Here is an 11790-nt window from a genome sequence, read left to right as displayed (position 1 = left end):
CTCCCTCAGGGAGCCCACTCATCATTTCAATAGCCAAACAAGTAGGGACTCTGGGGACTGAAGCTGTGTCTGTGTTCCTTTTGTTCATCTCGGTGATGCTTAGTGCATGCATGGAGTACAACAGACTCGGGCTCACCCTGCCACGCCCTGGCCTTTCTGTGTTTCCAGACTTTCCAGCGTGGATGGCACACAGCTGGTATTGCCACACCCGTGAATCTCCCAGCGCAGCGTGCTTCCTGATGAATGATGCAATGAGCAGACCTCAGTGCCTCGCCATTGCAAAATGCTATCCCAGTGGTTCTCAGCCCACGAATAAATCTAACTTTCACAAGTCCCATCACAGAAGTTCTGCCTGGTCATGCTTATGAATTTGACTTTTCTATAGGAAAATATCAAAGCTTTTCTTAGCACACAGATATGGGTCATTTCTTGATGTTGTAAATACCACAGATACCATTTTAATCACTCAAAGTTGAGATGGGACCTGATGGATGTCCAAAGAGTCGAATCCTAGAAGACTTGATGAGGGAAGCCGGGCGGGGGAGGGGGCAGGGTTTTTCCCTCTCACTCTGCGTTGCCAGGCTAGAGGCAACCTGAGCAGGGAGTCTTACTGCTGAGCCCATGCTTCTTTTGCCCACTGCTGTGGCCCTGGACAGAAATGGAGCCGTGTCCTTGTTATTCCTCTGCAGCACAACTTGTAATTGATTCAGTGAGCCACTGCTCAAAGTGCGAGTGTGACAGTTTCCCTGGAGTCGCTGCTTCCCACGGCCACCCCTCACCTCCGGGCCCTGACTCGTCAGGTGAGTGCATGTGTCACCAAGTTCTATGAGGGGTCCTGTTAGTGACTCTGTTCATTCTATGAATTCTAGCTTGCCACGTGGTCTCAGCGGCAACCTACTTTAAAATAACACAGTATCAGTAACATATAAGGGAATAAAAATTAACTCTATCCACTAGGGGGTGGTGAGTTGTCCTTAAAGTACTACAGTCGCAATCCTTTCTCCAGGGTGGTTATTTAAGATGTGAAGTTTTCCAATCAGAAATCGACCCCTTCAGAGATGGTTTAGCACTTAAATGATCCTTATTGAAAACTACAACAGAAAGTTTATTAATTAGTATAAAGAATACCACAAAAATTGTTAATCAATTAGAAATATTTTGTAGGCCCTGCTACCCTCTCTCAAATAAATCATGAAACCCAACAAGCTTAGAAGCCCGTGGCTGCACTGCGGTGCCTGAGCCCCACGGCTGTGCCGGAGTCACAATGGTGGAGAGAGACGCAGCCCCGCCTCCAGGGCTTCCTAGCATCCAGCAGGGGAAACACACAAACGCATTATACTGCAATGAGCACTCTCGAGGAAAAAGGACATGATATAATAAGACCATAAATAAAGGGCACCTCAACCCAACTGGAGCAGGGAAGGAGAATCGGCAGGCAAACTTTCCTGAAAGACGTGACATTTAACCTAAGACCCAAAGGGTGACTCAGAATTACCTAGTTAAGCGAGAATAGAGGCATATATGTGGGTGTGCTTGGGAGAAGGGAGAGGGTTCTATTTGTGCTTCGCACCTATTATATGCTCCACAAACATCCTTTTCCCCCACCCCTATATTCAAAATGATTCCATTTCTAAATGAATCAATATCTATTTTTTCTACCCACCGACTCATCTAGGAAGAATACTCACCCAGAAGTGTTAACAATGACTATAGTTAAATGTGTGAACTTATATGGATGTCCCTCATTTTCTCAAGTTTCCTTACCAATATATTTTAATGAATCCATGTAGCTTTTTTATGTAATAAAAGGAAAACTTCAAATGTAACATGCATTCAACACTCCTTGATAATAAGACTTGAGCATTGTTCGCCCTCACTTCCTCCCCTGTACCCAGCAGAGCGCCATGCTCAAAAAATACCGGAGTCACCATCATCCCAGGGCACACGGTCTGGGAGGTGAGGGGCTGGGGCCAGAGAGGACTGACCAAAGCCGTACGAATGGCAGTGAGTGGAGAGAAGGGCACGTGAGGACCTGCTCACTGATATCTGTGACTTCAGATTTGCAAAAAGGTGGCAAGGAGAGTAAAAATAATGTCCAGATACCCTTCACGCAGGTTCCCTATTCATTAAGAGTTTATTACATTTCCTTCCCACTGTATTTCAATGAGATTCAGATACAGAGAAAGGATGAATCTGCATTGAGGTACTTTGTCTTCCTAATTCTCCTAAAAGTGCTCCCCCGTATTAGAACCACTCTGGCAGGAACCTTCCTCTCACAAAGGCTGTCGATTCCCTTCCCCTCCTTCCCCCTTCTTCCACCCCCTCCCTTTGCCAAGAATGCTGAACAGGAAGAAGGGTTTGCCTGGGGATGCTGTGGAGACAGAGAGACTGAGAAGAAGGAAGGACGCCGCCTGAGCAGAAGGATCGTATTCTCAGGAGAAGGGGCCTCTGCCCACTGCGCCAGGAATAAGACGACTGGAAGATCCCCTCCTGCCAACAAGCTCAGCCTCCCAGCGCGGGAACAGGTAAGTCTATGTGTCTGTCCTCTGCACAGATGGTTGGCTCTTCCCCAGCACCAGGACCTTCAGGGACACTTGTTCCATCCATCAGCTCCCGGCACAGTCCTTAAGACTGAGGCTTCTTCTTCTTTTTTTTTTTAAGTTCATTTATTTTTTTAAATTTATTTATTTATTTTTATTCAATTACAATTGTCTGCATTTTCTCCCCTTCCCTCCACCCCACCTCAGCCAGTCCCACCTCCCTCCCCCACCTCCACCCTCCCCCTTGATTTTGTCCTTGTGTCCTTTATAGTAGCTCCTATAGACCCCTCTCCCCACTATCCCCTCCCCACTCCCCTGTGGCTATTGTTACAATGTTCTTAATTTCAGTGTCTCTGGTTATATTCTGTTTGCTTTTTTCTTTTGTTGATTATGTTCCAGTTAAAGGTGAGATCATATGGTATTTGTCCCTCACCACCTGGCTTATTTCACTTAGCATAATGCTCTCCAGTTTCATCCATGCCATTGCAAAGGGTATAAGCTCCTTCTTTCTCTCTGCTGCGCAGAATTCCATTGTGTAAATGTACCATAATTTTTTGATCCACTCATTTGCTGATGGGCACTTAGGTTGCTTCCAGTACTTGGCTATTGTAAATTGTGCTGCTATGAACATTGGGGTGCATAGGTTCTTTTGGATGGGTGTTTCAGGGTTCTTAGGGTATAATCCCAGCAGCGGAATTGCTGGGTCAAAGGGCAGTTCGATTTTTAGTTTTCTGAGGAAATTCCATACTGTTTTCCACAGTGGCCGCACCAGTCTGCATTCCCACCAACAGTGCACTAGGGTTCCCTTTCTCCGCACCCTCTCCAACACTTGTTTGTTGATTTGTTTATGATGGCCACTCTGACTGGTGTGAGATGGTACCTCATTGTGGTTTTAATTTGCATCTCTCTGATGGCTAGTGATGTTGAGCATCTTTTCATATGTCTCTGGGCCCTCTGTATGTCTTCCTTGGAGAAGTGTCTGTTCAACTCCTTTGCCCATTTTTTCATTGGGTTGTTTGTCTTCCTGGAGTGGAGTAGTGTGAGTTCTTTATATATTTTGGAGATCAGGCCCTTGTCTGAGGTATCATTGGCAAATATGTTTTCCCATACTGTTGGTTCTCTTTGTATTTTAATGCTGTTTTCTTTAGCCCTGCAGAAGCTTTTTATTTTGATGAGGTCCCATTTGTTTATTCTTTCCTTTATGTCCCTTGCTTTAAGGGATGTGTCTGTGAGGATGTAAGACTGAGGCTTCTGACAGCTGAAGTCAGTATGGCCAAGACGACTACAGAAGGCTAGGGAGCAAGAATCATTTCAAGACTAAGGGTTTTCAAAGTCCAGGAAAGGATTTATTTTACTAGACGGAATTTAGGTAGCCACAGATGGGGACAGGGCTGAGGCCCAGCTAAAGGATGGGTGAAGGAGAGGGAGCATGCCAAGTTCCAAGGCTTCCAGCTGGCACAAATCCTATCTGTCTTTGGGGCCTGTGCTGCGTCTCCTCCTGCCACCTGTCAATGGCACGCCAGTCTCCCCAGGCCCTCCCTAAGGGTGCCTGAGGAGGACGCTGGCATGTGCCCTGGTAGAAAGAATTCTCACCCCCAGACACTGACGGTGGCCCTGTGCTCTATCCCAACAGGCTTCCTCAGCTCCTTCATCATGAACTGGCACATGGTCATCTCCGTGCTTACTGTGGTGGCACTTAAAATTGTTGGAATGACCTTATTTCTGCTTTATTGTGAGTATTTGAGCAACCTCTTACCCCAGCCCCATACTGTCTTGTCCTTTGGCTCTTTTCTCAGAAGGTGAAGTTAAGTGCCCAAGTCTTTCCACCCGAAAGCAACTGACACTACCCTTCTTACTTCCCCAAGCACGCCAGGGGCCAGGTTCCTCGGTCTACCTCGGAGATGCAGAACCCCACACAAAGCTTTTGCCCTAGAGTATGCATTGGGTAATCTGAGCTGAAATACTCAGCAGTGCTTATTGTTGATAAACCATGAAAATTCAGCTGCAGTTCATCCTAAGGATAGGCTGTACTAAGAGAAGTAATTTAAGATAAAGGATTTCACAGAGGCAGAAATTTTCTTGTGTGTATAGAAACTTATTTGTCCAAAGCTTAGAAAGAAAAGCCTCATGTCAAGGGATTTTGCTACAATTGCAGCAAGTAGAATCTTCTCCAGGAGGGAAAATAAGTGAGGAAGGAAATGGGATTAGAAGGCAGTAAGATGGGTAAGAGCTGGCTGCCTGATGACCCAACCTGAAGGTGCCATTCCTATCACATCAAAGGGCAGGAAGAAAATGGGAATAGGAATGAATGAACATAGTCACAAAAACATATACATATCTTTGCTGACCTCGGAGTCAGAGAGTTCAAAATTTTCCATAAGTAGTCACAGTGCCTAGCAGCCCTCGAAGGGATGTTTGTTATACTCATCCCATGGTTGGGGCTGAGCCAACAGCTGATTTCTTTGCAGTCCCACAGATTTTTGGCAAAAGTAATGACAGCTTCAGCCCCACAAGGAGCTACGGAACAGGTAACATGTGTGACAATAATCTGCTCTCTGCCTGGTTCTTAGGTGCTGGATTCCTAAAGACCTTTCTCAGGGACTTTCCCCAAGAACTTATTTGGCAGGAAGTGTTCATAAAGATCTCCTGATTTATAAGACATGTACAATCTGGGGATGCACATCTCATGTACAGCTTGGTGACTACTGTATGCTATGCCTGGAAGTTGCTAAAAGAATAGGTCTTAAATGTTCTTACTACCGAAAAAAGGGGCAAGTATTTGAAGTGATGAAGGGGTTAACTAATCTCATTGTGGTAATAAATTTTGCAATGTACGTGTGTATCAAATCATCACACTGTACACCTGAAACTTACACAATGTTCTATGCCAGTTATAGCTCAATAAAACTGAAAAATAAAATAAAACAAATGCAGTACACCCAGAAAACAATCTTCTAATTCATTCCCTTCCTTTTATAGTTGGGGATCCTAGACTAGACTGAGTGAAATGCCTGACCCTCCGTTTTCCTCCTGGGCATGAGGATGATTTGTGTGGAACCACTGTGATGTAATGGGAAAGCACTTAATAAACTCCAACATGTTGTGCCCCTAAAGGAATTATTACAAAGAAGCCCATCCCCCCGGGGAAAAAAATTGTATTCAGCATCCCCTTGTGTGCCTAGCACTACAGCAGACCAGCCGTAAAAGAAGAATAGCAACAGGGGACACTGGTCAACTATAAAGTACAGGGCGCGATGTCAGAGCTTTGGGGGGTGAGGAGACGGGCGAGGCACGGCTCTCCCCACTAAACCCACCTCCTCTTGAAACTTTCCCAAGGACCTCCTTCTCACTTCCTCTGAAGACACCTCCTACTATGTACATCTTTAGGAGAAGGATAATCTCTTGTTTGTCTTTGTTCCAACCGTGGCTCTCAGTGGCCTGAGCTACGTGGCAGAGATACTCATGAAGTACTTATGGAGTGGCGTTCAGTTGCTGGTGAAAAGCAGGTTATTACACACATACCACAAAGAGCCTTTGAACTGCAGACTGAGAGAAAAGGAGAGTGCAAACTCGTATGTTTTATTAGTATAATTGTAAACAGCTAATGTGGCATCCGGGTGAACTAAAGGCATCTTCCACCATAACTGGGCCACTGAGGATGTATTTGGCCACCCCCAGAGCCACTGTGCCTGCCTGCTCGGACAGCCAGTGTCCCAGGAAAAATGAGGCCTCTTGGAGGCCTATCAGATCCCTTATTTCTATTCAAAGAAATATTTCACTCTTTTCGGCCCATAGGAATGTGCACCTGACTTCTTGTCTGCCAATAGCCAGCGCCTGATCCTGAAACTCGCTCTAGTTAGCCACGGTCCTCATTGCTCAGCGCTGCTCAGAGAAGGGCCCAAAAGCTACCGGCCGGGATGATGCATTTCCGTACAGGGTTCGAGGCACCAGACCTGGGAGAGCAGCGAAGATGCCATGTTTATTTGTTCCCTGGCACCTGCAGGGGAAGTGACCCAAATAGCTCTTTGGGGAAAATACCGTCAGAGGTGGATGTGAGAAGGGAATGAGAGGTTTCCTTCTGATACTAAATTCATCCAGTCCTCTGCCTCTCTCCTGTTCTTTCTCTCAGCATTTCACACCTACTGCCACACCAAAAAAAAAAACAAACAAAAAGGCATGAACTAGAATTTGGGGTGTGGGGCATGACAAGTAATGGTGGTAGTTAGACGGAAGGTTCCAAGAAAGAAAATCTCTGAAAAATTCTAGCACAGAGTGACTGAGAGCCCCCTGTCACCTCCACTGTCCAGAGACAGTCACAGGGACTGAACAGCTGCTCTGATGTCTGTGTGTCATACTCATCACATGCCTACCTTCAGGTTTTCTTCTCATTTCAGTCCCGCAGATTTTCAGAAATGGTAACATCAGCTTCACTCCCACAGAGAGCTCTGGAACAGGTAAAGAGCAGGGTTATTACCTCCTCTCCACCCCCAGGTTCTCATGTACCAACTTTTTTTCTAATCCTCTCCCAAGGATATGTTCTTACTGATTTCAGAGAGAGAAAAAGGTGGGGAGGATAGGGAGAAAGGGAGGGGTAGGGAGAGGGGGAGAGAAAGAGAGAGAGAAACATCAATCAGTTGCCACCCCCCCATATGTGCCCTGACCAGGGATGGAACCCACAACCTTTTGGTGTATGGGACGACCCTCCAACCAACCTACCACCTGTCCGGACTCATGTACAGAGTTCTTAAAGACTTTTTCCACTGCCCCCTTTCTTATGAAACTTTTTTGATCAAAGGGACGGATAAAGACCTTCTCATTCATTCCCTTCATGTTGTAGACAGGGAAACTAAGACTCAACTGGATAAAATTTCTTCCTGGATTGAGGCTGATTTGTATGAACATAATCATTATAAACAAACCCGTGTCCCACTATGTTCTGCCTCGGTTCCAGGGTTCACACCCTCAAGCACTAATCTCATACTCTCTTCCCTTAAATTTCCTTAGTCTGCCCCAGGAGGTGGGATTTTCATCAAGGAAGATGTTTTTTCTTGTCCACCTCTGAAATGTCCTGGGACAAAAGCAAGGCCATCTGTGAAGCACAAGGATCAACTTTGGCCATCATCAACACCCCAGAGAAACTGGTGAGAGCACTGGAAGGGCACATAAAGCAGCCCACCTGTCGCCAGCCTCAGGGGGAGGAGGTGGTGGGCAACCTGACTGGCAGAGCAGGGGCACGCTGGGGGTGAGGGGTGGAGAGGAGGCTGGCTGGGAGCTCGAGCTCCTTGTTCTCAGCAGGGAGACGGGAGACCCTACTCAGTAGCCCTGGGGTGTGCTCCTCAGGTCCACTTGAGCTCGTGAAACCCACCCTCTGTGGTTTCTCCCAGGGGCACAGGAGCAGACTGGTATCCTGGGAATGGACCAGAGCCCCTGAAGTGCAGGGAATGACCAAATGAGCTGATGTGCATGAGAGTTGTTTAAGAACTATGGGAGACTGCAAAGATAGTATCTGTTAATTAATGTATCATAGCAGTCTACCTCATAAATAAGGAAGCTGCAAATTAACAAAATGAGTGATGTAAAAAAAGCCCACAAAGAATTAGGGCATAGAATTGGGATTGCAGTATACAATTATGATGAAAATAGCTAACACTATGCAAAAAGCTTTGTTTTATTATCTCCTTTGTCATCAGAACAATTCTGAGGAGGTGTTATTATCCATAATTTATATATGAGGACACTAGGGCACAGGGGAGTAATTTGACCGAGGTCATACACCTACCGAGTGACAGCACGTGGACTTGAGAGCTAACGCCAAACCTACACTGCACTCAATTTCACACTGTAATATATTTTAGTTTATAGTTGCCTCTCCCGCAAATCCTAGGCATTCTCAGAGTGCTAGACATTGTGCTGCATACAGTAATCTTGCTTCCCTCCCCTCCGTCCCTTCCCCCTTCTTAGAATTTGTATGAGGATCTTCTGTGAATCTTTGATGTAGCCGTCTAACAAAGAGCTACAGATCCTCTAGGACTAAGAACCCCTGTGGGAAGAAAAAATACTTTACGGTAGAACACCAGGAGCAAGAGAGGGGGAGAAAGAAGAGGAGGAGAAGCAGGGAATGGGACAGAAAGTCGATAGCCTCTTTTCTTCTACTCAGTGCTTAAGTCCTGGCGCATCTCAAGCGCCATCCTTGGCATCTCTACCACTCATACTCCACGCTAAGCCCAGAAAAAGCTCCCCACCCGTGGTTTGCTGAGGATTCTCAAGTCTGTATCTGCAGCTCAGCCTCTTCCAGCTCGCTCTCTCCAGACCAGACAGTACATCAAATTCCCCTTTGATGTTTCAAAAGCACCACAAACTCACTATATTCCAACTGAGTCCACTAAACTCTGTCCACCTGTCCCTCTTGTTACATTCCAAATACTGGTGAGTAATCCTGCCACCCAAGATCAAATGCGGACAGTTTGCTAGAACTTGACCTTTTCTCTTTGCTCTTAAATTAGTTGCTAAACAAATCCTTTCCTACCTATCCCTGTAGAAAATGATTCACCTCTCATCTGGATTTCTCCCAATTCTTCTAACTCCTCCCTTTGCTCCTTCTTACCTATCCTCCACAGAACTGATCTAATAAAATCCCTCGGGCTCCAAACTGTCTGTGCCATTTGCCAGCCCAGCTTCCCTAGCTGTCCACACAGTCCAGCCTCTCAAGGTTTGAGTCCCAAGTCATCTCCCTCCTACCTCTGCACTAACCACATCACACATCTTGCATTTCCTCAAATGCTCCAGGCTGCTCTGCAGTGTATCCGTGATCTGATGCTCCCTCTTCCAGAAAGTCAAACCCTGGCCCACGCCCTTGCCTCGCATTTGCCTGACAGACAGCTATACCCCAAAATTTATCTCAAGCATCACCTCTTCTAGAGTTCTTCTAGAAAACCCCAAGTTCACCCAGAATCGATCACTTCCTCTTTCTGCCTGCACCCCACCTAGCATGTATTTCCCCGGGGCACCACACTACGCGGGTTGACTCATCTATCTTGTCTTATGGTAGCTCTGTATCTTCAACGTGCTGGCATGACGGGGGGCTTAGAAACGGAGGTGAAATCTGTGCACCTCTTCCCAGAAACATTACATGAGCACAATAGTTTGAATACAATTCTAACAGCTTCATAGATCCCCTCAGAAGCTTGTCCAGCAAGAGTTAAGAGCCCTTGTGTTAGACCATAGGTCAGCACATTTTCTCTTAAAGAGCCAGATGGTATATATTTTATGCCTTTCAGGTCATAAGGTCTCTGTCACGACTACTTAAGGCTGCCATTGTACCTCAAAAGCAGCCATAGACAATATTTATTTTTTAAATTGGGCCTGGCTGTGTTCTAATAAAGCCTTATTTACAAAAATGGGCTACAGTCTGGATTTGGCCCACTGGCCATAGCTTGCTGATATCCGTTTTAGATAATAATTTCTTTAGGAGAAACAAATTTGTTTCCGTATCTCCAGCCTCATACCATGCCTGGCACCTAGTAGACACTCAAATGTTTGTTAAATGAGTAAATTTGGTCATTGACGTTTAAAAATAATAAAATTGGATATTTGCAGGAGGGAGAGCATTGGGAAAGGAGGGACGAAGGCACCAGCCGTGGGGAGGCAGAGAATATCCCAGTGGACTCGGATGTCCCCTGAGCACATGAAGAGTACAGGAGAGGCCAGGAGGTCCCAGCCTGCTGGCTGGGAGATTTGTTATTCTTTCACTTAATACAGAAACTAAGAGGTCTTGGATTAGCGTCAAGTCAACAAATACTTAATAAACACTGATTATTTCTCATGGAATTATCTGCTTTAGCAATACACTTTAAATCTGTTTTTTCTTGCCAAGTACTTGAGAAATTCACTTGACCAAACCTCATTTGGAATGTAAAATTTCTAGCAATCCCATGCAGAGAGTGCCAAGAAATGGGATGTATTTGAAATTACCTTTTTTAGATGGTGTAGTACCCTCCCCTATCATTTCCCATCACATGGGATATGTCAGAAATCTAAATCCTTGGTCCCCTACAGCAGACTTCACAGCCTTCTGTTTTAACAAGATCTCCAAGTGATCCTGATACCCTGTGTAGACTGGGAATTACTTCTCTGGGGTTTACGTTGGCTGCCAGCAGTACCCGGTCCCAGAGTCCCCTGCCAGTCTCCTTGATCCCAGAATCAGACACAATCATGGGCCCACTGGCACAAGGGAAACAACAGCAAAGAACCTTCTGTTTTCTAGAAGTTTCTCCAGGACATAACTGGAGCTGAGAAGTATTTTATTGGCTTACAATATCAGCTAGCAGAGAAAAGATGGCGTTGGATCAACAACTCCATTTTCAACTGCAAGTACGTAAACATTTCACATTTTTCTAGGGATCCTCGTTTGCCTCGAGTGTCTAGACCTGAGATTCAGTGGGTCTGTCCTGAATGGTACAAAGGCCGAGACCAAAGACATAGTCATCTTTGTTCTCTTCCTCTCCTTTCTTCCAACCCATCTATTCCCAGAGATGCATTTTTCTGTAAATGTTTTAATATTATGGAACATATCAAGCATTTCTAAGTAGAGAGAAGCGTATTCTGGGTCTAGCCCAGATTCTGGGAAGATAAAAATACTCAGTAAACATTTGTTTCCTCCATTCAGGGTGAGGGAGTTTCAGCAAGAGAAAGTCTCATAGCAGTCTGGGTACAATGCAGGCCTGATTTCCCACTGGAGAACTTATCCATGGACGTGGGTCCTGCCTGCCAACCTCGCTCCCCACTGGTTTTTCCAGTGGGGGCTGAGCCACATTTCCCACGCTTGGAACGGTTCCCCACAGACTTGGGATCTAAGGGGACTGAAATCAGGAAAAAGCAGGGCTGATGTGATGGCCTGTAACCACACGACCTTTTCCCCTTTAGTGTCACCAATCATCTTCAGAGTTTCAACTGTGTGACCATGGGCCTAACAAAGACATTCGATGCTGCACTGTGTGACACCCCGCACCGCTGGATCTGTGACAAGCCTGCCAAATGACCGTGTTCTCTGTGGTCTCTCACAAGAACAACAAATATACTTACGAAGACAGCAGAAGAAAATATCGAGCATCAAATTACTGTGCCATCTCCCACAGGTTGCGGGCAGAGCTCCCTAATGAATCCTCGGAGCAGACGCACAGGCCCCCCCACAAACGAACTTGCATGGACACAGCTGAGTATGGCGTACTCCCCACTCTGACCCAGCAATTCC

At 46.0% G+C, this 11790-nt stretch overlaps 1 protein-coding gene across 2 annotated transcripts; it reads left to right on the top strand.

Annotated features, from left to right (window-relative positions):
* Nucleotides 1–4193: 4193 nt before the first annotated feature.
* CLEC5A (C-type lectin domain containing 5A) lies at nucleotides 4194–11577 on the top strand. 2 transcript variants are annotated; one of them, XM_024555043.2, is made up of 6 exons: nucleotides 4194–4272; nucleotides 5009–5068; nucleotides 6935–6994; nucleotides 7545–7681; nucleotides 10804–10910; nucleotides 11463–11577. In XM_024555043.2, exons 1-6 carry the CDS (start codon nucleotides 4194–4196, stop codon nucleotides 11575–11577), a joined length of 558 nt encoding a protein of 185 aa, XP_024410811.2. The 2 variants fall into 2 exon arrangements, with proteins under 2 accessions (XP_024410811.2, XP_024410812.2); XM_024555044.2 differs by lacking the exon at nucleotides 6935–6994.
* The last annotated feature ends 213 nt before the right edge of the window (nucleotides 11578–11790 follow it).

This window comes from Desmodus rotundus, chromosome 6, assembly GCF_022682495.2.
Source record: "Desmodus rotundus isolate HL8 chromosome 6, HLdesRot8A.1, whole genome shotgun sequence".
Classification (NCBI taxonomy): domain Eukaryota; kingdom Metazoa; phylum Chordata; class Mammalia; order Chiroptera; family Phyllostomidae; genus Desmodus; species Desmodus rotundus.
This window is presented reverse-complemented; position numbering and strand designations above follow the sequence as displayed.

Excerpts from the sequence above, each read along its gene's own strand:
- CLEC5A (XM_024555043.2), top strand. The coding sequence starts at position 4,194 with ATGAACTGGCACATGGTCATCTCCGTGCTTACTGTGGTGGCACTTAAA. Across the intron at positions 7,682-10,803 it reads TCAACACCCCAGAGAAACTG|AAGTTTCTCCAGGACATAAC; the intron begins GTGAGAGCACTG and ends TCTGTTTTCTAG. Across the intron at positions 10,911-11,462 it reads AACTCCATTTTCAACTGCAA|TGTCACCAATCATCTTCAGA; the intron begins GTACGTAAACAT and ends TTTCCCCTTTAG.